The 26611-nt window shown below is 45.0% G+C and overlaps 1 protein-coding gene across 1 annotated transcript in view; it reads right to left on the reverse strand.

Moving 5' to 3' along the window:
* Positions 1-26611, reverse strand: part of plxna2 (plexin A2) — a 195692-nt gene that overhangs the window by 125463 nt on the left and 43618 nt on the right. The window contains exon 3 of the mRNA XM_085782734.1: positions 9301-9435. Within this exon, the coding sequence (XP_085638860.1) occupies positions 9301-9435 (135 nt within the window). The remainder of the gene's footprint in view (positions 1-9300; positions 9436-26611) is intronic.

Consider the following 26611-nt stretch of genomic DNA (forward strand, 5'->3'; position numbering starts at 1 on the left):
GGTGTCAATATCAAGTGAAGCCGTCAGAGAAGCAACAAAGAATCTGAACCCAAGTGTCCCGGCAACAGCTCCTCACCCCGTCTCCTCCATCCTCCATCCGCCACCAACCCAACCGCTGAGGGTGCGATTGATTTGCTGGCCCTCGCCCCCCGACGGCTGCCAAACTGAGCCTGCGGCGCCGCGCTCACATCCCAGATAAAACATGACCGCCGATCTATCCGAGCCGGAGTCTGCTGTCTGGCTGATAGGAGGCCGTCCAGCTGATGTTTGTCTGTTGTTGCTGTTGTTGTTGCCGTGACCACGATCCCCCTCTTCTGTTGTGATCGGCTCCAACGAGCGGCCCATACGTCGGCTCACGGCCCCGCAGCTTCCTCATGCACGACAGGTCACTGGTCGCTGGCGTAGACTTAATAGCTGCCTGGTTTTATATATATATCAGCTGTACCTTATAAAACACACCTCATTTGACCTCGGTTAAAGGTCTTTAGTCGGGCGCAATATATCTTCCTTAACTCATATTCATGGGGTGTAAGCCACTGATACATTGGGGGAATTAGGGAACGTTCAAGAACTGAGGAGAAGAAGATATCTCTTCTACCCTGTGGGATGCAGAGAGGCATTTCACATTCAGAGGTTACAGAGGAGAATATTCAGAATCCTGATTTTCTGAACTTTAGCTGTGTGAATAAAATAATAAAAAAAAAGATTGGAAGACTGTGCAGAGTTGCTAACAGAGTTCAGCCCAGTCCACTGATTGCTCTTTCATCCTGAAAGCTTCCTCCTCCTCCTCCTCCTCCTGATTGTCCTCTGTGGGTATTGGAGCTATTGGGACTCTTTGTCGGAGTGTCACCGACACCGAGATGAGGGTCAACGGTCAAACCTCTGGTCTTGTTCGCTCTCTGGCAGCTGTGAGCTAACCAGACTGCCCTCGGGGGCTGGAGGAGGGTCATGAGACGGCGAAGGCAACACTGAGGTGGAGGTATAGCCGCCGGAAATCCCTCCACTACCACTAACAGCAAGCTAACAAATGGTGGAAAGCCAGGAGGGGGCTCAGACGGAGCGCTAATCTTTTGTCCCTGTGCCGTTTTGACTTGGCTTCCTCTACTGTTGTGCCCATTCTTTTGACCTGAACTCTTGCTGGACAGCTTCCCTTATTATTACTGCCCCCCCCCTCTATTAGATAAGGAAACAAGCATCTTCCGGTAAGCGTCGCAACAGATGACTAAAATAAGAGTTGCACTTCTTGGGGAACGAAAACACAAAACAGGAACATGCACGCATACTTTTGTCTTTGAATGAGTGGCCTGGACGTGAGCCAGCGCAATCTGCTTGTTGTGACGGGTGTAAACAACAGTAAACCCCCGGAAACAAACGGCTCTCCTCCGACGCTGTTGCCGGTCTGGACGAGCCGCGGCGGCACCCACGGTGTGCACAGCGGAGGGGCCCTGGCCGCCAGCCATCATGTGTTCTGTGCCCATTAACACATGAAATCAGCGTGTCATACACACTAAAGTCCTGCATAACGATGAGCCAGTAGCATGTCAGCTCATCTAAGCCTGGACAAGGTGTGAATGAATCCTATTTCCTCTCCGTCTTGATAAGCACTGAACCCATTTCCTCCCAATCTAACCACCCCAGCCAAACAAAGGGTCTGCTGGGGGGGGCGGATAAGAGGAAGGAGAGGAGGCAAGGAGGGTAGGAGGGGTAGTAGAAAACTCTGGGTGGGGAGGGAGGCTGAGACAGGCTGAGAAGAGGCCTCAAAAAAAGAGAAAGGTTTAAAAGAAGAAGAAAGAATCCATGCATGGATTTCAAATTTCACAGCTGAGCACCTGGAAGAAATTGCTAGATTTTGAAAAAAAGGTTGTCTTTTTCTTTTTCTGATAATCTCTGAGCTATAATGTTGCTGTTCCATACATGGGAGGAAGGATGGGCAGGCTGAGTGGAGTTGGAGGGGGGGGTTAATGCTTGCTAAAGAGCTAAGGGTGTACTGGAGAGTGACAGTAGCACATGACTGACCTCCTCTATATGGAGGGAGGGGTGTGGGTCTGTGTGTGTGTGTGTGTGGGGGGGTTTGACTGTGTGTCTGTCCATGAAAGACGAGTCTGTTTTACAAGCCAGCTCAGTATCCCTCAGTTGGTCATGCTAGCAAGAATTTCACACTTATCCTTATAAAGAGCTCGCAATTAGAGAGCCAGTATTTCACTGGGAACACTGTTAAATCTGTGAGGGTGTATTATGTACTCGTGTGTGTCTGTGTGTGTGTGTGTGTGTGTGTGTGTGTGCGACGGCCGTAAAACATTACAAAAACCATTGAGCTCCATTACAAAGTCAAAAGCTGCCTCTTTTCTTGGGATTTAATAGCATGATAAAACATAAACACTTTTTTGTGTGAGTGTGCATCTAGGTGTGTGTTTCTGTGTGTGCATCTTCTTCTTTTTTTTCTTACTAAGGTGTTTTCAAAAACCTTTTCAGGCAGAACTAAGGCCACGCCACAGGTATCACTTCAAAACCCTTTCAGATGTTAAATCTTGATTGTTGGCCATGAATAATACATTACAGGCCCCGGCTCTGCGCACTGGCCGCTGACCAAAGCAGCCGACATAATGCAGTCACTGATTCTCAGCCGTGTGTGATGAGTGCGAGCCCTACTGCTGGGTGCCAGCGGCCGGAACGGCACAATACACCAACAAAGGGAATGAAAAGGCCTCATAAAAATGTTGATAATCCAGCACCGCCCCAGAAGACCCCCCCCCCCTCCCCTCAACGAATTCGCTACTGGAGTATAGTTGTCACCATTTATCCCAGTGCACTGCATTGTGTCGATAAACTCACTACAAAGCGAGCCGGCGCCCCGCTTAAGGCCCCTCGTGTGGGCCGCGGCGTTTGGGGCGCGTTTGTGCCGTGCAGCCGTGGCCTGAGCGCACAAATTGCAGCAGCACTGGTCAGTGTGTTTATGTGTGCTTGTATATACATGTGAGGACCAGTTTGAGTTTTAAACCATCAGAGTGAGGACATTTTGGCTGGTTCTCACTTTCTCAGACCCCTTTCCAAAGGCTGTTTGAGAGTTAAAGGGATAGTTCAACATTTTGGTAGATTGGCCCATTGCCATAATCCCTATAGTCATAGCAGTAGGTTCGTTACCTTTAATTGTCGGTGTAAGCTATTTTTAGAATGGCGGAGCAGAGCCGCAAGCTGCTCAGCGCTACGCTACAGAGGCTAATGGGATTTCTTGGTTTCCCTCATCAAACTCATCAAATACACAATCCAAAAACTCCAAAACGCTCTGGTGGACAAGTTGTGACCTGCATATTCACCACGCTATGAGATAATAACAGAACGTTACCAGACGGAGTTGTTTTAGAGGTAAATTCATGCAAAACTGCTGATGCGCGTTGCCTTCAGGGACAGTTTTTCAGTAAGCAGTCTCTGTATTTACCTTGAAAACAACTCTGTCTCGTAACATGGAGTTGTTGGATTGTGTATTTGATGAGTTTGATGAGGGAAACCAAGAAATCCCATTAGCCTCCGTAGCATAGCTCTGAGCAGCTCATGGCTCTGTGCCGCCGTTCTAAAAATAGCTTGCACCGACAATTAAAGGTAACGAACCTACTCCTAAGATTATAGGGATTATGGCAATGGGCCAATTTTGAACTATCCCTTTAAGCCTTTATAATAACTAGGTTATTATAATTAGGTTTAAGTTAGGTTAAGTTTAGGCATTTCTTTTGGATGGGTTGGCCCCTTAAGGTTAGGGTAAGGGGATAGAGAATACATTATGTCAATGAGTGTCCTCACAAAGATAGCCATACAAACATGTGTGTGTGTGTAAAAAGAGCCAGATGAGGTCCTTTTCCCATTCTCAGGCAACACAAAGACAGAGAGAGAGACAGAGAGACAAGTGAGAGAGGACGAGGCCAGGGCCAAACACACATGCAGATCCAACAGAATGAATTTGCATGAGCTGGCAACAGCACCAGTGGTTTAGCTAAGCTCCAGCTGCCATTCACGCATGAACACTCTCTCTACCTGTTTGATTAGAGCCTCTGTTGGAATTGTCATGGCTTTACTGTAGGCACAGTGTATCTGGCTGCATGTAAAGCATGGCTTATAGATAAAGCTTAAAGCCCCCTGTGCTGCTTTTTTTTGTTTTTTGCAGATGCTCCGTGGTGCGTATATACTGTACACCCCGCGTGTGCTTTGTTAGAGCAGCACACGATGTGGTATTCGGTTTGAAATCTACAGCTTTTGATGCAATATTAAATGAAGTGAGGTGTTTCAGGAATGTAAGACATTTCAGGGGGCATTTCACATGATGCAGACGGAGGAAGACAGAAGAGGGGGAGAAAAAAAAGAGAAGGAGAGGGAAGAGAGGAGTCGAGGACATGTCTAGGAGGCAGCTCAGCTGAATCTCCCGAAACAGCTACGACCTTTTTCTCTCCATCACTGCGTTTGCCGCCGGCGCTGCTACCCAGCCAAGTACCAAAAATCTCTGGATTATTGGTCTAAATATAGCAACAGTCACACACACACACACAGACACACAAACATGCACAGAGAGACTCACACAACATGACTCAAACATGTGATCTGGCAGAAATCCATAGAATAGATCTGCGCAATCACAGGATGCACAAGGACAGTTTGAAGACACAAAGTGTGAAAAACACAAGAATGATGCAACAAACATGTTTCTCTCTTTTTCTTTCTCTCTTTTTTTTTTTTTTTTTAGGTTTTTCAACAGAGGCGCCACAGTGGATACACACAGATGTCGTCTGAAGATAAATCTTGAGATGAAAACCTGCTGTTATGTATTTCAGGACTGTCAGTAATGATACAGCACCCTACAGGAAGCCACACACACACACACACAGACACACACATAGACACAGACACACACTGCTCCCAGAGAAGAGAAAGTCAGTGAGCCAGGTCTTTTCATCAGTTCCACTGCACTGCCTCGCGTTGGGCCAATCTCACCACATCATTAATATGGTGGTGGATGCTATTGTCATTACATCTACAAAACAAAAGCACAGTTTAACATGACAGCCTCATGGACCGAATATGAAACACAGAGCCATTAAATATGTTTGGGGGTGGCCGGTGAGTGATAGTCAGAGAGAAACAAATGAGAATAAAGTTTTTTTTCTTCTTCTTCTCATGTCATGTACTTGAAGTAGAGTAGGAGGATCTATGCATATGCAGTAGGTGTAATCTATACGTATGCGGGTAAGCTGGATAAAAAGCCTCCGGATGCTTTATGGAAAGGATCCATTTGAATACTGAATGGGAGACTTGGTGCCTGCATGTGTCTGTAATTACAGTGTTTTTTGTGCAAAGTGTACATGTGATTGCGAGAGCCAGTGCATCATCATGTCGGTACCTATGCAAATGAAATCTCAGCATGCGAGTGTCGGTGTGAGTGTTTACAAAGGCCTTGCACATCCACACACGCACACAGTCAGGTGTGAGGACTGGAGGGAGCAAGAGCCCAGATTCTGGGAGTGTGGCCTCGCCGAGCAAATATTACTCTCTCCCTATTTCTGTCTCTCTTCCTCTCCCTCTCTGTCTTTCTCATCCAGTGTCTGTCTCTCTCTCTGTATTCTGTCTTTCCCACTGTGCCAAACACAGAGGGCCTCTTTGTTATTCAGAGTAGGAAATGCAACTGGAGCCAAATCTGCCCTGGTTTTCTGTTTGATACCGTCCCCTCCTTTGTTCTCCCATCACCATGTGCTCTGGCCTCAGACGGCATCGTCAGCTCCACGCATGGGAACAAGTGAAGCTTTTTTGGACAAGATGGATCTCGTGATGTCTGACTTCAAGTGTAGCTCGGGGTGACATTTAAGTTAACGATAAGATAAAGGTCAAATAGATGTTTTCCACACAACGCTGGTTGTGAAAGGGAGGGGGGCGGGGTGGGGTGGGGGGGTGTCGAAGGTGGCGGATGTGATTTAACGCTGGATAGAGGAGAGTAGATTACTGACAAATGCAGTGAGGTAGCAGATAATTTACCTTCAGAATGAATCCCACTGAGCAGAAAGGGAGTTCATTATTAAAGGGCCAGTGTTTTATCCATGAAGACGATGTGCGATTTGAAAAAAAAAAATAGTAGCTTTACATCTCCTGTCTCTCTGGAGCTCAGGTAACAACAGGTTGGTGTCAGCCAATCAGAAGAGAGAAGACTCTTACCATCTCTTTGAGACCTTGAGCCTTTCAGCGATGTTTATCTGTGACATCACAAAGTTACAGAAGTCCTGACGGCTCTTTCTGAAATCAGACTGTGTACATTACTCTAAGTAACCTGAGCTCTTTGATACTTGCACATAATTAATATAGAACATAAACCTGCTTTATTATAAAACATTAAAGACATGTAAAATCTCATTTTATACAAGATAGGACCTTTAATATGATCTACATTAGTATGTGCACAGTTCCATCCTGACTTATAAAATGACTGACACTGGAGCAGGTCCAGGCTTTGAGGCTTTGGGAACATCACAGATTAAATTCCAAATAAATCTAATTCAGACTGTGAAGAACCAAATATATATATATTTATATATTATAATATAAAACATGGCAAGTTTTTATGTAAAAAAAACAAACTTGTAGTTTCTGTTATTAGACACGTACAGGGTGACTGAGTGTGGCCACACTGAATCCTAATCATCAGGTGTGACTATCAGTCTAACTATAGTTGTATCTTTCAACCCTGCACCCTGTGTGTGTCTGTGTGTGTGAATGTGTGTGCGTGTCTGCTTCGATCCTGCCCCGAACCCCCGGGAGAGTGAGAGACAGAAGGGTCGACATGCTGAATACTAATAATATTCGCCAACATCGCTCCTCATTCAGATGACTAGCAGTTACGAGCTCCACATCAAACGCTCGTTTCATCCGTGGAATAAGTGGGAATAAAGGATTTAATAAATACGGGGAAACAGAATTTAGACTTTGCACAAACTCTCTCTTCTTTACTCATTGTTGAATTCGCGTCACGCCTCGCAACACAGTCATCACCCCCCCTCCCTCTCATCCCACCACCACCACCACCACCACCCACCCTCTGAGATACATCTGCATATATTGTGTGTTTGTGCATGAGCTTCACAGATCGGAGCTCTTATTATCCTGGAAAAACACGCTTAAATGAAAACGATTGTGCGATCAGAACATGCTGTTGAACAGACTCTATAAATGTTACTAACAGAGAGATTTTTTTTTAAATAATCTGGCTCAGATGTCTGCGGTCTGTCTTACTTAGAGATCAGCTGTGATATTGGTGCTGAGTACTGAACTATTACTGGTGATTGCATTAGACACTTATATTTTTACTCTCGCAGCAGGCGCAGAAGGGTCTGAATAAAAACCAGAAACTTCTCTGTAGTTTTTTTGTGTTTGTTTTCGTAACATGTAGAGGAATAAAGAAACGAATCACAGCACACATCAGCAGCAGTGATGTGTGATGTGTTCGTCTCAGATCCAGAAAGTGAATCAATCTGTTTTTCCTCCTCATCAGCGTTCGGACACTTTTGTCTAAAACAAACTCTGGGCGTTTGCAGCGTTGGCGCCCACCGTGTCGGCTTCACCTGCGAGACTCGGGGGCCAGCTGGTTGTTGAGTGTGTTAAAAGCAAAGATAAGGAGAGAGGACGGCAATCTATCACCTCGCGCTGACAGCCTCGCACGTCCTCCCGTCTCTGGGGTCGCTCGCTCTGCCGCGCTCTCCTGCAGCTGCTGCGCCTCTCCTCATCCTCACTTCTCCTCCTCCTCTTCTCATCTCTCCCTCCATCCATCCCTACACTTTGTTTTCTCTCTCTTTCATCGTCCGTCTCCCCATCGCCTCTTGCGTCCCCTCGTCTGACCCCTTTCGTCCACTCCTGCCTACTCGGTGTGTCAGCTGCATTGATGGCTCTCAGCCTCCTCCCACCTGCCCCGCGATGCTGCTGTGTCACTTCATTAGAGGTGTGAAAGGATGACCTTGCAGTCTGCCTCTCTTTTTCTCTTAGTGTCTCTCTTTTACTCACTCCTCCAGCTGCTCCTCTTTCCCTCATCGCTCTTCCTCCCATCCTCTGCCTCAGTCAGCCGGCGAGTGCCCTTCATCTTTCACTCTCTCCTCTCCTCTCCCTCTCTCTCTCTCTCTCATTTGTGCCTTGTCTTCTCCGTGTCTCTCTATTTCTTTCCTTCTCCCTGCCCTCATTGTTCTCCTTCATTATCAAACGCTGTCACAGCGTCCCCCTGCTGTGCCACCCAGGTTATTTATAGCTAACAGAGGGTGGCGGTGCGGGTGATGTTCAGAGGTGGGCCATCTCAGGCCTTGCTGGAGCGCACACACACACACACACACACACACACACACACACACACACACACACACACTAGCACATATTCTAACGGTGGTCAACAAATTGAACTTGTATCTACTTCTTTATTGATGACCACATATTCAGTATACTGTAAAGAAGCTGAAGCTTTTACTTGGATTTTCTTTTAGAAATGAGTCTTGCTTTTCTTTTAGGGTGAAACAGAAACTGGTGGAGTCAACATTTCTTCCGATTATTGATTACGGTGATGTGTTATATACAGTATGAATGCCTCTGCCCAATGCCTCCACATGCTAGATAGTGTGTATCATAGAGTTCCACAGTTTGTCATAAACCTCAGTGCACCAACTCATCATTGTGTCTTATACAATAAAGTAAACTGACCATCTTTATATGTGCGCTGGCTTGGCCATTGGTATGTGCTGATTTACAAGGCTATTCTTGAGATGATTACATCTTATTTATCATCCCTTCTAATCTTGAATAATAGGGCCTACAGTCTCTGCTCTCAGGACTTTTGTCATTTTACTGTTCCGAAGGTGAGAACAGAAATGGGGAAGAAAGCTTTTAGATTTTCTGCTCCGAGTACATGGAACATTTTGCAGTCAGAGCTCAAACTCTAAAGTCTGGTTGGTATCTCTGAATATATTCAAATCCATGATAAATTCCATTACATCCAGGCTTCAGGAGTGCAAATGTTTTATTTGAGTGCTTTTAACTAATCTTGAAAAATAAATTCAATATTAATATGTTATTTGTATTCTATTTGGGGTTTTTTGGTCTATAATGTGACTATGTGTTGAAACTTTATGTGCTGGCAAGAGATCTTGGATCTCAATGGGACAAACCTGGTTAAATAAAGGTTATAACATATTCACACACTTTTTTCTGACATTTCAACACACACACATACACACACGCCATATCCTCTCCCACATGAGCTTTTTTTTTGCGTGTGTGCGTCCTTCCAGCACCTACCTGTCTCTCTGACATGACGTAGAGGTAGTTGCGGTCGAGGGAGAAGGCCATGTCTCTCAGGACGGGGCTGCCGTCCTTGATGACCGATATGGTCTCGTACTGGACGCCGCCGTGGGGAGGCCCGTCCACACGGATCTGAGAAGAAAAAAAAAACACACAAACGGGTCAGAGATTTGCTATTTATATCAGTGTGACAGCGGGAAGAGAAAAACACACGCAGAATGATTGACAGGAATGACAGACAGGGGTCAAATAATATTTGCAAAACCATCTATCTATCATCTTCTCCGTTTGGCTTCTAGGAGATTGGCGGTGGAGGGAGATGCTCTGTGTTCGAATAGTGAAAACAGCAGAAGGATGATTACTGGCTTTCTCTTTAATTGCCCCGAGAATGTGCGGCACTCATCGTGTTATTATACGACATGAGGTAAATGTCAGGCCCCTCTGCGATGCCATGAAAGATGAGGTTACAACAACTGCTAAGAGTTATTTTCCTGATATTATTAGACCTTTGTGAAACCTTAGCTCTGTTTTCCTTTGCTCTCTCTTGCTGATGAATGATGTATTACCACTGAGCAGCTTTTGAACTCCAGGCCAAGACCACCTTCCTACAAAAACAGTGGGGGAAAAGTCATTGTAATGACTTATACGAGGTACGTGACCCCCTCTGACCCGACCGGGCCGCCGCTTTCTTCTTTATTCATCAGTCGCTGATATAACCAGGACAGTAAATCTTGGGGTTTTCCCAAAGCCGCTGCGGCGTGAGAGATGCCTCCGTGATGTCACATGTCACTAGACCCTCCTCCACGCGTGAAAGCTGATGGCTCTATCATCTGTCCATCCCCTCCACCCAAACATTCATCTATCTATTCACATGGTGACAGCATCAAAGAGCAGCCAGACTCTCTATAAAACATCACAGAGGGGAAAGTCAAGGTCATATGTCTGTCAAAAGAAGATGTAGTGGGCGCGTGGGAGGGGATGTAGGCAAATTGTGCACACACAAGCACACACAGGCCTTTTGTGCATGCATGCATGTGTGTGTGTGTGTGAATGTGTGTCAAACTGCTGGATTGTCAAGTAAGAGAAATGTGATGCAAGTTCACACAAAGCCCCTCGAGCTTTGCCTTCAAAGCTGGAAGGGTTAGCCGAGTACACGACAGCAGGCGGCAACAGTGAAGAGGCAGAGCTCAGAGTGGCTGAGCCTCTTCCACGCCTGACCTACGTTTGACCTTGGTTGGCTAATCCAAACTCAGAGAGAAAGAAAGAAAGAAAGAAAGAAAGAAAGAAAGAAAGAAAGAAAGAAAGAAAGAAAGAAAGGGAAAAAGAGAGAAAGAGAGAGAGCGGACATATGTGAAAACCATATGTAGGAGGAGGAGGAAGGCAGGAAGTGGAAGCGGTGCCAGTCTTCATCTGGTTACTGACACTGCAGCGTGGAGGGAGACCTCCGCAAAATATGCTCATCCATAAAGCATGTTGGTGCGTGGCCAGACCAGCCCCCCCCCCACCCCAGGAGCAGTCTGTCATGCTGTGATATGTGTCCTAGCAGGCTGCCACTGGGGATCACCAGATAACCCAAACCACCCCCCCACTGCACGCCTGCAGTTCATCTGAGTCAGATTGTTATCACACAGACTCCCGCCGCTGCTCCGGGGCCGCCAAATTCACATTTGAACAGAAAGAAACACATACATAACATAACATGGGGGTGTACAGCCAGTGCACTATTGGTATTCGGATTTGGATTCGGGCTTTTAAAAAAAAATTCAGATTCGGATTCGTATTCAGGAAGAAACCGGAAGTGGGCGCACTGACTTCAGCCAAGCTAGTGCTACGCTATCTTCCGCTTTAGCTCTAGGTTAACTAGAACGGGAATAAAACAATTTAATCGTGCGGCTCTTCTAGACTTTACAAACGTAATCGGACTGAATGGATCAAATTCTGGTAGTGAAAAGAGTCGTTTCATGGGGGTTGTGACACTCGAAAAAAAATTATCCACCGTTTTATAGCCGCTTCTTTTCCCATTATTGTCTATGAGAAAAATGCTAAGTTGTTGAATAGTGACCCTGGAAGTATCGGTGAGCACTTCCTGTCTACTGTAATGCAATGCATGCAGGGAGTTGCTGTTTCTTCTTCTTCAAACTGGTGTCTTAGGGGGCTTTCACACCTACCTCGTTTGGTCCGGACTTTAGGACTTTCCAGATAGTTCGGATCAAATTGACAGGTGTGAAAGCTCCCCCGGACCACGGTCCGGACTAAAGACCGAGTCTTTGGTCCAGCCTCAGGAGGTGGTCTCGGTCCGGACTATCCTGGACCAAGGTCCGATGCTGCGTGGTGTGAAAGCATTTTTTTGGAAGGTTCGAACTATCAGACCAAATACAGGAAATAACGTCAGATTCGCACGTGCCGAAAAAAGTAAATAAACAAAAAAAGGAAAGAGGAGCCGCGGCAACCGGCGGCAACACTTGGGGAGAGGAGGAGATCATATTATATCCAGATTTGGTCAGGGGGATGGGTGTGTCAGTGTAGGCTACACTTGTAAACGTTTACACGGAATTAAACAGTGGAGTGTTTAATATAAATCCCCAAACGATACATGCATTTTTTTATATAGCCTATTTTTTATATATATATTGAATATATTTTTTTTCCGCCGAAAAAAGTCTGAAAAAGACGGATCAGCGGGTGACACCAAACAACGTCTGCCCCAGCAAGTCAGAGCTTTTATTTCTCTCACACACAAGTGACCTGGAGAGATGCAGCCGCATCTGACAGGAGGATCACGCGTGTGTGTGTTCCCCTCCACTACACAAAACAGCTGATCGCTGATCGCTGCCACTCTGATCAATGAGAGCACGCGGCACAATCGTCTTTTTTTCTCTCCTTTCATCAGCTCTAAACTCACTCTTCTGCACCGCGATTACAAACCACAGCGTGCTTTGCAGCAGTAGGCTATATTTTTCTATATTTCTATTTTATTTTTTTCAGAGCACTTTCTATGCGCTAACGTCAGACGCACGCTCATCCGTCATGACGTCGCTAGATCCTTTAGTCCGCTGTCATAATAGCAGTGTGAAAGCGAACTTTACTGGACTATATGGAAACAATGTAACAAAAAAAAAATTAAGTCCGGACCTTGGTCCGGACTATTAGGTGTGAAAGCGCCCTTAAAAGTGTGTCCACAGCAAAACATCTAGGTACTCTGCAGGCAGGTGTGTAACATTTAGTCACACACAAACAGACACACACTGCCTCTGTTCCTGTGTTTACACTTCTATCTCACGTACAGAAAACTGAATCAACATCCAACGGCTCCAGAATCAACTTCTTGCTTTTCACATGAAGGAGATGCTTTTCTAGAGAAGCTGCAAATCTGGCAACGTGTGTTACATTCTCACACACACACACACACACTCAGACTCAAACACACCCACATCATTATAAGGAAGCGAAGAAATGTGCATGTGTGTGTGAGGTGGGTGGGTGGTGTTGACACTAGTGGAGATCTTCGCAGGGTGAATGAGACCGAAGAAGAAAAAAATGAAAAGTCTGGGTGAGTTAAAGGAGAAATCTGTGGGTTTTTTTTATTTTTTACCAGAGCAAAAATAATTCTGTTAAAAACTCCATCCCTTCATCAAACTCCCCCGCAGTATCTCACCACCTCTCCGGTCCAAAACATCCATTTCCTCAGCATCGTTTTACTTCATCCTTTACCCCGGTTCTCCATCTCTCTCTCTCCATCTCTCCCTCTCTCCGGTCCTTGAACACATCACCTCTCTGCCCCATTTGACACCTGCATTATTTATCAGGCTGAATGAGAGAGGCTGCTAACAGGTTGGATTCATACCACCCCCAAAGCCCCCTTCTGACAATATTACTGCCCCTTTATTTTACAAGGACCCATCCACCTCTGGAGCCCAGGAGAGCTGCAGCCCACACACACCTCCCCCCCCCCCCCCCCCTCCCCCCTATTTCAACACCACTGCCATTAGCTAACCTCCCTCCATCAGCAGCGCTGAGGAGCTGCAACTGAGAAAAGTGAGGAAAGGGGGGGTGTATGATATATATATAAAGGTGAAGATGGGTGTGAGTGGTGAAAAACACTCCACATGGACCCCGGGGGGGCTCTGTGGACTCTGTAGTTAAATATTTTGCAAAAAAAAAAGAAGAAGACGAAAACAGCCGTGTTGAACATTAGTGTTGAAAGGCGAAGTTTCAATTCACAGACTTAATATCGTCAGACGAGCTGGAGGGGAAGAAGCCCACCTGTTACTGTTAGCAGCAGCCGCCTCACACTCCTAATATTCACATGTGACATCCTCCGTGTGCAAACAAATCAAAACAAGACACACAGACGCCCGGAGAAGTAACGGCAACGAAAAAATAAAATAAAAAACGCCCCCCGGCGTCTCTGAGTGGGAGGATTTCTTATAATCAGCTCGCTATGAATCCTGGAGCACACGCCGCGCTGCCATATTTAGTTTAGTTTTTTTTTTTTTCTCAAATCCAAACCACTTTCACCACTTTTTAAATATCTTCAGACCACATTTTCCTGCGTGCAGCTCTGCAGCGCAGCGTGGATGTAGAAATATTTTTCAAATGTTGTGACAAAGTGGGAGCGACCGCATGTGTGCATTACATAATTACCCATGTTAAATCAAATCAGACACATATTGTTTGTAGAGACTCTTATTGAATCTTGAGTTTTGCTAATTTAAAAAGTTAAATATGTCTTTTTTTTCCCTCATTTTTCAAACTCACTCTTCAGAAATTAAGGAGGTGGCACCAGATTGACATTTTGGCATTGCCTGTTGAGAGAAACATGGTTCCACCTTAAGTGATAATAGATTGGAGGACTTATTTAAGGAGGAAATGATCTGAGGAGACGATGTCTGTGCAGCTGTGTGTATGTGACGGTGCCTTTAGTTGCATTTGACTTGTTTATTTAACACTCAAGTCCAATTTGAAATCTAGGCAATTGTATTTTAATGTTGTAAAGATACAGGTTTACCATATAGTTATAATTAAAAACTCAGAATGTCCAAAAGTGAGTTGGTTTTCGTGCTAACTTCAAGCAGATGCTGCATCTTTATTCTAAAGTTGCCAGAATAAACACTACTATTATGATAATGTCTATTTCAGTATAGTTTATGTAGTCTATTTCAGTTCATACATCTGCTTTTGGCGGTGAAGATACACTCTCAAATGTAAAGAATAATAATATTTCACTTCGCACTAGAGAGGGCAAAGTTCCCAGGCTGCCTCATCCAGCAAAAACAAATGAATCACAAAAGGCACTTGTGTTTTAAACGTTGAGGTTTACGTCACAGCGGCCAGTCAAGCATGAGCGGGTGGGAGGAGGTTGTGATGGTGGCGGTGGGTGGGTGGTGGTGTGGCGATGGCGGGGGGGCTTGGCCAGCAGGGAAGCCATGGCAGCAGCATCAGAGGCCTCCCCTTGTGGCTACAAGGGCCCGTGCCAGCGGGGTGCTTTTGATCAGACCATGTAAGCACCCTGGAAAAAAACGTTTGAAGATTGACCAAACTCCAATTCAAATTGCCCTTCTCCCTTCTTTCTCTTTCCTCTCTTTTCCTCTCTCACTCGGTCTCACTGGTTTTGAACACTGTGCCAGACGCTGGATCCCCAACCGTGTAAGTCTGTGTGAAGCAATTTGCTGAGTGAAAAGTGCTGAATAAATCCAGGGTAAAAGTGCATCAAATGTGTGTTTTGCTCTACATTGTGGATGCTGCTGCTCAGAGATACAGGAAATAAGAGACCGGGGCCAAACATGAGCCTGAGCTTCTCTCTATAGGCACCAAAATGACCAAATTGTAAAAATAAAAAAAATCCTCCACTGTATAAAAATAAAACACCACCATTCAAATTGAAATTTAAAAGGTAGAAAAAAAACAAATAAAAACATGTTTTACAAGGAGAACATTGAGAGGGATGATGATTTGCTGATTTCCTGATTTGCTCTCTGAGTGTTTGTTCAACATTAGCCACTCAATTTCTAAAGAATGTTTCTCCTCTAATGGCCACAGCTGCTAACTATTACCTGAGAGCTGCTTTTTTTTAAGAACTATTTTCAAACCTTTTGCCTTGGGAGGTTTTTTTTCTTTATTTTCTTTTTTTTCTGTGTTTCTAAGAACTGCAAATTTGCACAGGTGGCTGCCAACACCAATACAGATCCACGAGGCTCTGCATTATTTTATTTTACCACCACCATGTTTCCCTTTTTTTCAGCTGGCACAGCCCCGACTCTGCAGCCCACGCACGGGAACCTTTTACCAAAGCCGCAGCGTGTAGCACAAGCCGCGCTAACACCTTGAACCGGGACAGGATTAAGTCAAATTGTAGGGCTTCCACCTACACCTTGTGCAAGAATAGCATAATGGAAGGTTGATTTTAGGGAGATTGTGTTGCGTTGTGGTTAAAAGTCACGGAGAGGAGGACGGAGAGAGAGAGAGGGAGGGGATAATGGAGTGGCGAGTGAAAGTTGAAGTCTCTGAGTAACCTATCTTGCAGCTATCTCCTGCATCTGTGCTAATCCAGTCCAACAGTCCTGGGTGTTGAAGTGATAGGCAGAGCCTTTATCTGCCTGATCCCACGCACTGGATTAGATTCGACGGCAGCACGCCATCGCCATCGCCACCGCCACACTCCTTCCTGCTCTGTCTCAATACACTGACCCTTTCGGCGGCTCTGCTGAGGAAAAATGGGCGGTTGGTGGTCGTGCTGATTGAAAAAGACACAGGTCAGAGGGATCCGACAATGACCATGATAAGCCTTATCCAATCAAATCCAATACATCTGATGGGGCCAATCTCAGCTTCACCTAATGGGCGTCAATTTGATGCTGGAGGCCGGTTGGTACCTTGGGCCAGATGACAGGTGACAGATTGATGACAGCGTTTTAAGAGGCAGTGAAGCTTGTCAGGAGGCAGCCGTGATGTGAAAGGCTTTTTGTGATGGTTGTTGGGGGGGGGGGTTGATGTCACCACACTGGGTTTTTGCATTGCAGGTCTAGCTTTTGCAAAAAAGAAAGAGAAAAAAAAATGTATTTCAAGGTCTGGAAATGGAAACTATTGTATGGAAATATATTTATCTTAATACTTATCTGGGTTTGGTCTTATCTGAAGTTATTTGGGTTCATTATTTCTATTGTACCTAGCTACAATCTCCTGGAAATGATTTGGTTAAATAATGGCAAATACTATACATTCAGAAAAATTAAAACAAGTGATTAATTACATACTTTTTTTATATTATGCACATCTATTTACTCAAATATCACGAGTTATTTAAATCTTTTTACCGAGAAGTCTGGAAATTAGGGTCGGGGAAAAAGTATGGAATTTGGAAATTTCAAATGTGTAGGAACCCTGTCCACATATACAGTGTATGTTGTTCGTCCTTTTGTCGTTTGCTTTTGGCAAAACCAAAACCAGGACATCCAAACACACGACACTGCGGCGGCTGCGACACCTTCTGGTAATGAGCCTCTGTGCATGTGTGTGTGTGTGTGTGTGTGTACGATAGCCGTGGTGGTGTGAGGGTGACTACATCGTGTGACATCATGTCAGAGCGACAGGAGGGTGGTGGCACTGAGGTGTGAGGTGTGCTGACAGATCCACTCCCCCCCCCCCCCATCCTTCCCCTCCCTCCCTCCCTCTCTGGAGATGGATGTATATGACTCTTCCTCTGGGATGAAGAGTCATTTCCCTCTGGGGCTGCATCAGGGTGAGTGGACTGGTTGGTATGAGTCACTCTAGGTGGTGGGGGTGGGTGGGATTCATCACCAACACAGTAGAAGTCCGACACACTAATTCATCCTTGTTTCTTTGCATGTAAGAAGTGAACAGAGGCACAGATGATGTTGAAGTTGTGCAATTTATCTATTTTCTACTGTTGTTGATGATCTTATGGTCTTATTTATTTGTGTGAACATGTGAGAGCGTAGGAGATGAAATGTTGCTGTTGCTGCTGCTGATGATAGTAGGCTTTCTTATTGGTGTGTATGTGTGTGCATGTAAGGTACAGTATGTTTGGAGGCTGTCCAGAGGTTATCTCATTGTGCTGTTTTTCTCCCTAAACTGCATAATGACAATAAAGTGATTTGATTTGATTTTGTTTTCTATCGAAAGGCCCCGTGTTAAAAAGATTCACAGTCACAGAGCTGTGTTCCTGTTTGAACAAGATAAAACTGAACTCTGTACAGCCTGACACTTATTCTGCCATCATGAGATTATTATTTACTAAAAATGTTTTCCAGAGTACATTCCCATTTTTGTGGCAGAGCAGTTTGATGTCAGGTATAAACCACCAGGTCAGGAATGAGTAAGAAAGATGAGCGTGGTAAATAAGATTTTAATATGTTACATTTGTCTGGACAGAGAGGGTTTTGTAAGGTTGCTTCTTGCTGGATGCATTTGTAGGTTGATGTAACCTAGAAAAAGACTTTTTGTTTCCAAACGCCTTTTTAAAATGAGAACACCTGAGGTACAGAGACCTGAACGCACCGTACACGCTGCTTCAGAGCTGACGGAGGAACATACATGATCATTTTCTCTCTCTCTTTTCCACACATGCACACACACATACACACACACACACACAGGCACATAGATACCAATCAACTGGCTGTATTCGACAGCTGGAGGAACACTGTGTACCGACCAGGCTCTGTATCTCTATCATCCGGATTTCTCTCCTGGAAACCCTGTTTGAAATGTAGCAGATTGCTGTTTTATTTCTTTACTTCAGGTGGAATGGGCGCTGGCTACTGTGTACGTATGGTATGTCTCTCTATCTCTCTCTCTTTCCCTCTTTCTCTGCCTCTTTCTCTCTCTCTCTCCGTGCACTGGGAGAAAACATGGAGCCTCTCTCCGCCTCGATAACGCATCTAATCCATCACCAGTGTCAGGCTGAAGAATTCTGGTGTCAGTAGCGAGCGGCATGTAGAAATGTGCTGTGTATATGTGTGTGTTAGTGTGTGTGTGTGCGTGACGTCTCCCTTTTTTTTGTTCCTGCTCCTGTTGTACAATATAAGCTCCCATAAGGCGCGTGTTAGCCCGCCTGCCTATACGCGCTGTGTGTCACTTCCCATCGGACAAACCGCTGGAGGCTGGAGAGAGAGAGGTCTCTGTGAGGTGATGGAGGGGGAGGAACATGAGGGGAGACAGAGGAGGAGAAGAAAAAAGAGAAGAGGAGGAGGTGAGGGGGTACAAAAAAAAAGTTTGGAGGGAAAGGTGAGTGAGGAAAAAAAAAAAGAAAGTGAAAGAGGATACAGACGCAGGAGAGGAGGGAGGGGGCAAATGAGAGAAACAGACCCCTCACATGTGTAATTCTCTCCCTAACCTGCTCTGATGGTGGCACTACAGTATATCTGCTAGAATGACCTGAGCTTTAGTCAATACACGCAGCAATTACTTCATATTTTTTTGGCCAAGCACCATAAAGCCTATTGATCCTCCTCCTCCTCCTCCTCCTCCTCCTCCTCCTCCTCATACGAAGCAGTTAACCCTCCCTCATCCGTTTGGACAGCAGAGACTCACCGCAGCCCTGAACGCATCATGTCCGAGTCGACAACCGTTCAAATAATACAATAAGTTTCTTTATTAACATCGATTGTCGGCGGATATGGAAAACTGAACATCCCATTAAAGTGTTTATAACGACAGCTGTGTGCGTGTAATGGCTCCGTCCGAGACTCATTCAGCTCCGTAATACCGCCGTCTCTCCCGGTCACATAACTCACAACCCTAAACATGATTATATCAGCACTTTTCACCCCCCCCCCACCACCTCTGTTTGCCCTGCGAGTCCAAATAGAAACCAGAGCCCAGCGGCATGCATTAAGGGGGTCTGCGGCGGGGATGAGATCAGGCCTTGACTCTAATCAGCCCAAACACACATATTAGGCACCGCGGCACAATGCGAGGCCTATATTTAGCCCCGGCATTAAAACACTGAACCGCGGCCAGCGCGCCGGCGATGGACGCAGGCCAAGGAGGTTCAGAGAGAGCAGAAACCGAGGGATGTGGTGGCGGTGGTGGTGGGGAGGGATTTTCTACTTTAGCCCTCAAGAATGAAGGGAGAGGAGGGAGAAGAGGAGAGGAGGGGGTCACCAGAGCGGAGAAGCCACTGTTTGTACTCCAGCACCGAGAGGAATGGTTTGTGTACAGAGACTAAATAGCTGACACCATAGTAATTTCCTTTATTAGCTGACCTGACTGAAGACAGAGACAGCCCATAATAACACGCTGTAGCTCAGGGCCGAGTCTCTTCTCCTTCAGCGTCCAGTAGTAGAAGAGACGTCTGGATCTGTTTCTGTTTCTGTTCGGGTCTTTTCCACCTCAACTACAAGCGGTGAATGTAAAACCAAATGTCAACACTGTTTTCAGCTTCTTGTCTTTGCTGAGCAGATGCAGCTAAGTTCTGCTTTTTAATACAAAACTGTTTTTGTTGTTGAACGTTCTGCTACTACTCAGGGGTTCCCAAACTTTTCCCGTGCCAAGGCCCCAGAAATAACATCAGCTTCTGGCCGGGGAAACCCCTGCAAACCATCAGACAGTACTACAAAATGTGTAAAGGAAACTTTTAAATGTGTTTTCTCACATTTATGAACGCACCAATTATTATATTTATAGTTTTAGTCAGCATTTTGGAGTTGTTGGATTGTGTATTTGATGAGTTTGATGAGGGAAACCAAGAAATCCCATTAGCCTCCGTAGCATAGCTCTGAGCAGCTCGCGGCTCTGCTCTGCCGTTCTAAAAATAGCTTGCACTGGCAATGGGCCAGTTTGCCAAAATGTTGAACTATCCCTTTAACAAAATTCACAGTCACAGAGCTGTGTTCCAGTTTGAAGGAGATAAAACTGAACTCTGTACAGCCTGACACTTATTCTGCCAACATGAGATTATTATTTACTAAAATGTTTTCCAGAGTACATTCCCATTTTTGTGGCAGAGCAGTTTGATGTCAGGTACAAACCACCAGGTCAGGAACGAATTAGAAAGACGAGCGTGGTAAATACGATTTTAATATGTTACATTTGTCCGGGTTTTGTAAGTTTGCTTCGTGCTGGATGTATCTGAAGGTTGATGTAACCTGGAAAGAGACTTTTTGTCTCCAAACGCCGTTTTAAAATGAGAACACCTTGGTTTCTATGTAGTGACAGACTAAAGGAACAGAGAGATCTCACAGTGAAGAGGATGAGGCGGATTTAGAAAAAGAAAAAAAGAAAAGAAAAGTAGGGTGTCATGAAGAGTAGGAATAAAAATTGGCAGAGTGTTAAAGGTGGAGGTGAGAAGACGGAGTCAACGCTGTGGCGACACTGCAGCATTCGCACCTCGCCCCTGGTGATGACAACTATTTAGTCCTATCGAGGTCTTCTATACAGGCAGCAGCATCACAATGCATGATCCCCAGGATAAAAAGCATGCTCTGACAATTACACACACCTCCAAAACACGAGCCTAACAATCCTGTGTTATCAGCGCACAAATAACAAATACCTCTTCACAAAAGCCTGACTTCTAATAACGTCGCCGTCTCTCCAGGGAAAAATGATGTTTCAAAGGTGAAGCTCTCGCTGCTGTGATGCATGTGTTCGAGAAGAGAGAAGAAAGAGAAGCTATGCTTATTTTATGTGAGTAAATAAGCAAGGGACAAAGCAATCAGGCAACCATTACACACGAGCACGCACACACAGCCGACGCGCTGATGGTTAGACAAAAGTTATTACAGAAATGTCAAACAGTCTGAACCAGAGGAAAAATATCACACCGCCTGTTTTCTCCCTCGGCGTATTTTCAAAGTAGATCACAAAGATGTGTGAATCAAAAAAAAGAAGAAAAAAAAGAAAGTATCAGAGAGGAGGCTCAGGTGAGGGGCAAATTAGCTGGAAATTGTTTCAATTTCTCCCACCGGATTTGTGAGATTTAAATGTGGGACAAGATTGGCAGGTAGAAGTGAGATACAGGGGAAATTATAGCCAGCGGGATCCGAGCAGTAAATGAGAAAATAAAAGCACTTCAATCAAGCCCGGCCTTTTACACCTGTGATGTGTGTGTGGGCTTCAACAGCCTCCCTATAGGTGAGCGAGCATGCTATTGATGAATGTATAATGTTGCTATAGCGCTTGTGAAGTCTTCATCAAGGCCACATTAACGCGAGCCGGACCTATTACAGACGAGCGTGTGGCGTGTAATGAGACACGAGAGTGAAGGAGCCCGGGGAGAAGCCAAGGACATGAAGAGAAGGAGGAAGAGGAGGAGGAGATGAAGATGAAGATATAGATAGATACACACTCATTTTATTAGGGACACCTGTGCACCTGTTTATTCATGTAACCATCCATCCAGCCAGCCAATCACTGGGCGACAGGACAACGTTAACCTGACGTGCCAGATGGTTTGTTATGGCCGAGCCATCTGGGAAAGGCTTCACTGGAAACTGAGCAGGTGATTGGATGAATAATCTGTCCGTCATATTATCAGGAGACAAAGCACAACAAGACGCTGCAGTCTGAGGAGTTGTCTGTAGTTGCTTTCTCTAGTTCTCTAGCAAGATTGATTCTCGCTTGTGGAAAATGCAGCTGCCTCACAACATTAAAGGGATGGTTCTACATTTAGGCAAATTCGCCTATTGCCATAATCCCTATAGTCTTAGCAGTAGGTTAATTACCGTTAATTGTCGGTGCAAGCTATTTTTAGAACGGCGGTGCAGAGACGCGAGCTGCTCACAAAGCCGTACTTTGCACCTTTCCCTCAAAACTCATCAAATGCACAATCCATGTTATGACCTGCACATTCGCCAGGCTATGAAATAATAATGTATATATGAAGCAAATACTTGGAACTACTTACGCATTTGCCTCTAAAACAACTCTGTCTTGTAATGTTACATGATTATTTCATAGCGTGGATGTGCAGGTCACAACTTCTTTTTGGAGTTGTTGGATTGTGTAATTGATGAGTTTGATGAGGGAAAGGGGAAAGTACCATGTGCCTCTGTTGCACAGACAATTAAAGGTAATGAACCTACTCCTAAAACTATAGGGATTACGGCAATAGGATAATTTACCAAAATGTTGAACTATCGCTTCAAGTAAAATGTATTAAATGGTGCAGAAGCAGGTCGAGAGCTCATCAAACCCCAGAAAGGGTTAAAATGTGACCTGAATGACTTGGGCTGCTTTGAGTATTTCTGACTCTCTGACTGATCTCCTGGGATTTTCACCCGTTTTTCTTCACAGTTTCTTGAGTTCACACACAGCAGAACGGTGTTAAAAACAGAACGAACTGAGCTGCGGTGCGCTGCCACAGCTGATCTGAGCGCGTGCACGACCGCCGTTTACACCCATAATGCACCACGTCACAGAGCAAAAGTCACGTCAGCCTGCTGGTGAGTTCAGTGAAGTTCAGTCGTGGCCTTCCCACAGTCATCAGAGCTGAATCTGATTGGACATCTCAGGGATTGTTGCAGATGAAATGATGTGATGCAATGAAGCCAACACGGAGCAGAAGCTCAAAGAAACAGTAACATGGATATACAGAGATAAAAGGGAAGAGGAAGATCCCACTGAGGAGAGGGTAATCTGCAGGATCCATACTTTAGTTTATTTCTGGCATCATCATCCTTGATCAGTCGATAAGTCGCTGCTGTGGTATTTTTATACTGCATGTGTGAACCCCACTCTGAGTTATTTTGGCATTGGTTGGATTTGGGTTTTACTGTTACTGACACTCATTTACCATAAATTAATATATCTTCTCTATGCACGCTACTGATTCCACATAATCCCCATCACTGCTGCTCATCACGCACACACTACAACCGTGTGCACAGTGGGGATTTTCCTCACACACACACACACACACACACATCTACAGTACACACCTCTGAGTTTATCATGTGTAATGAACTCAATCAATCGGAACAAAGATGAACGATATAATAGAAACAGAATCAGATCAGATAAAGAAGCTGCAGTGCACATCACGGTCAGGTGAGAAGGTTCATCATTTTCTTCTTCACACGACTTCACGGACCAGCGCCATGAATCCATCCCATGCCACACGAATCTCCATAGAGACTGATGTCACAACCTTTCACCTCCTGTTAGCTCTGACCCACCGAGTTCCCAGCAGCTCCCATAATTAGAGCTCCTCCTGTAGGTTGACACAAAAGGCGAGGGGTGGGATGAGACACCGCACGGCAAACCTTTGACCTCCACTGGCCAACAGAAAAAAAAGTAATGGGGGAGGAGGAGGATGAAGGGAGGGAGGGAGGGGGGTAACAAAAGTAGGATGAACTACGAGGGACAGCGGTTTATCCAATCAGTTGTTTGCAGAGAGACAGTGATGCTACTGATGAGTTGGGGGGGCTGAGTGAGTGTGTGTGTGTGTGTGTGTTTGGATTGTCTGACCCCATTCAACGTGCTCACAAGAAAAGCAGGCCAAAAACCCCTGTGCCGGACAAGGGTTACCATGGTAACCTCTCTCCCCTTGGGCACGGATCAGCAGGGAATCAACCGAAAGTGCGTGTCCATGTCCAACGATTGTATGTGTGTGTGTATGTGCAACCATGTGTGTGTATAAAAAAGAAAAAAAAAACTATTATGTCATCTCTATTGTTCGGCCTCGTCTTTGGCTCAGGATGAACTGGTTAAAGGGATAGTTCAACATTTTGGCAAATTGGCCCATCACCATAATCCCTATAGTTTTTGCAGTAGGTTTGTTACCTTTATTTGTCGGTGCAAGCTATTTCTAGAACGGCGGAGCAGAGTCGCGAGCTGCTCATGAGATTTCTTGGTTTCCCTCATCAAACTCATCAAATACACAATCCAACAACTCCAAAACGCTCTGGTGGACAAGTTGTGACCTGCACATTCACCACGCTATGAGATAATAACAGAACGTTACGAGACAGCGTTGTTCTAGAGGTAAATTCATGCAAAACCGCTGATGCGCGTTGCCTTCAGGGGCAGTTTTTCGGCAAGCAGTCAAAAACCAAAATGTTGAACTTTTAAGAGTGAGAACATGTTATTCAGATGATTTTTATTTTTTTAGGGTTGTAACTCCAACTCTCCAGGAAACGACTGGATTCCTGCACAAACAGCCTCGGGCACTGAAAACAGGACACGACGTCGGGTCACGGCTCTGGTTCAGTCTCCGTAGGTTAACAGACTTTTTTTTGGTGCGAATACAACACCAACACTCCACAAGCCACACGCACACAGTCTGTTTCCTATGCTGAAACAAAAGGCAACTCTTCATCTTTTCCATCTCGTTACATAATTTGATCTCAAGAAGAAGGAAGACTGATTCCACCCTGGAAGATCTGACTATACACACACTAATTTAATACATGCATACTCAACCTTACTAATTCCACTCATATTACCAAGTGGTGGCACTGAAATTAAATATTTCCCAGATCTGTTATGGAAGCATCATTAAAGAAAACAGCCTGCGTGCGTTCGGGTGATGAAACCGCCTCTTAAATAATGTAACCTGTGTAACTGAATATTCAACATGCTTCAAAATACAATAATCAGATGCGAAAGCCTTTATTAGATTTGTTTTATTACCACATCGCTGTCTAGCTGATGCTATATAGCACGCATATTAATGCAAATGTGTTTGTATACGTCTTTGTGTGCGGCCTAATTATCCAGCCAATGAGATCAATGTGTTCAGAATGAAATGTCTATGAAGGTTGTGCACATGAAAAGCAAATTGCTAATTGAATTAAAAAAAAAAAAAAAACTGTACATAAAGAATCCAGCCAAGCCGGGCTGAAGGAGTCTAGACGACACAGTGAAGTATGTGTAACTGTGCTGTCTGCACATAAAACACACTAATGACTTTCAGGCATATTTGTTCTATGTGAGGGCAGTAAACAAGGCCTTGATTCATTCATGTGTTAATGAGGAAACACTGAATTACGTCTTATGGTTCTCAGAGTTTCTATACGCGCATTTATGACATTTACCGCCGGCATCACGAGTGCATGATCAGACGGGCGCATGCTCGTACACAAAGCCTACAGAAAGTCATCACACCCAGCCAAGACCTTCACCTTTTGTTGAACCTTTTCTGCAAGAAAGTGCAACACTCTTGTCTTGTTCAAAGGAATAGTTCAACATTTTGGCAAACTGGCCCATTGCCTATAGTCATAGCAGTAGGTTCGTTACCTTTAATTGTGGGCTCATGGGATTTCTTGGTTTCTCTCATAAAACGCATCAAATTCACAATCCAACAACTCCAAAACGCTCTGGTGGACAAGTTGTGACCTGCACATTCACCACGCTATGAGATAATAACAGAACGTTACCAGACAGAGTTGTTTTAGAGGGAAATTCATGCTAAACTGCTGCTGCGCGTTCCCTTCAGGGGCAGTTTTTCAGCAAGCAGTCTCTGCATTTACCTCGAAAACTATCCTAAACACACCACTAAAAGCACAATGGTACAGAAAGGTGAACGTCCTTGAGTGGCCAAGTCAGAGTGTCTGCAGAGAGAAAATCTGTGGATGGACCTGAAGAGGGAAGTCTATCACCACTCACCATAGAATTTGACTCAACAATTCAGCAAAGAAGAATGAGCAAATATTGCCCAACCTACATAGGTGTGCAAATGCTGGTCGAGACTGATAATTAAAGCAAAAGGTGGATGTAATATTAAATTAGGGGACTGAAGACTTTTCCAACTAATTTTCTCCATTGGCAGGATAAGCTTGTCAAATAAATCTGGAAAAAAAAAGTTTATATTTAATTGGGTTTTGATTTCAGTCTGTATAACAAATAACCTCACTATTTCAAAGGGGTTTGATGGTTTTCTACAGGGAATCACCACAGACCGCGGCTGTGCGTCCCTGTTTCCACATTAGACATGCAAAACAGCAACAGGCCTGTGTTTTCCAGTCAGACCCGGGGATCAGAGATGCTCATCAGTAGAGACATGTGTTGGTGACAGAGACTCTTCCTTTATCCCCTCAGACACAAACAAACACACACACACACACACACACACAGTCCCCCCACATCCTCGCTCATCCCCTCATAACTCATACACATGCTCTGGAGCGGCAGGAGGGGAAACTGCTGTGTATGCAGAACCGAGGAGCAGCGCACACACACACACACACACACACACACAGGTCAGAGTGAGTTGAAAGAGAAGGAGAGAGAGAGAGAGAGAGAGAGACGGAGAGACGGAGAGATGGAGAGGAATGTGTCTGTGTGTGTCTGTGTGTACATTGTGTGCGATTCCAGCACATTTTGTAGTCTATGAATCTTCACTAAA

Source organism: Trachurus japonicus, chromosome 7 (genome assembly GCF_045865225.1).
Source record: "Trachurus japonicus isolate A0001 chromosome 7, Traja_1.0".
NCBI classification, from domain to species: Eukaryota; Metazoa; Chordata; class Actinopteri; order Carangiformes; family Carangidae; genus Trachurus; species Trachurus japonicus.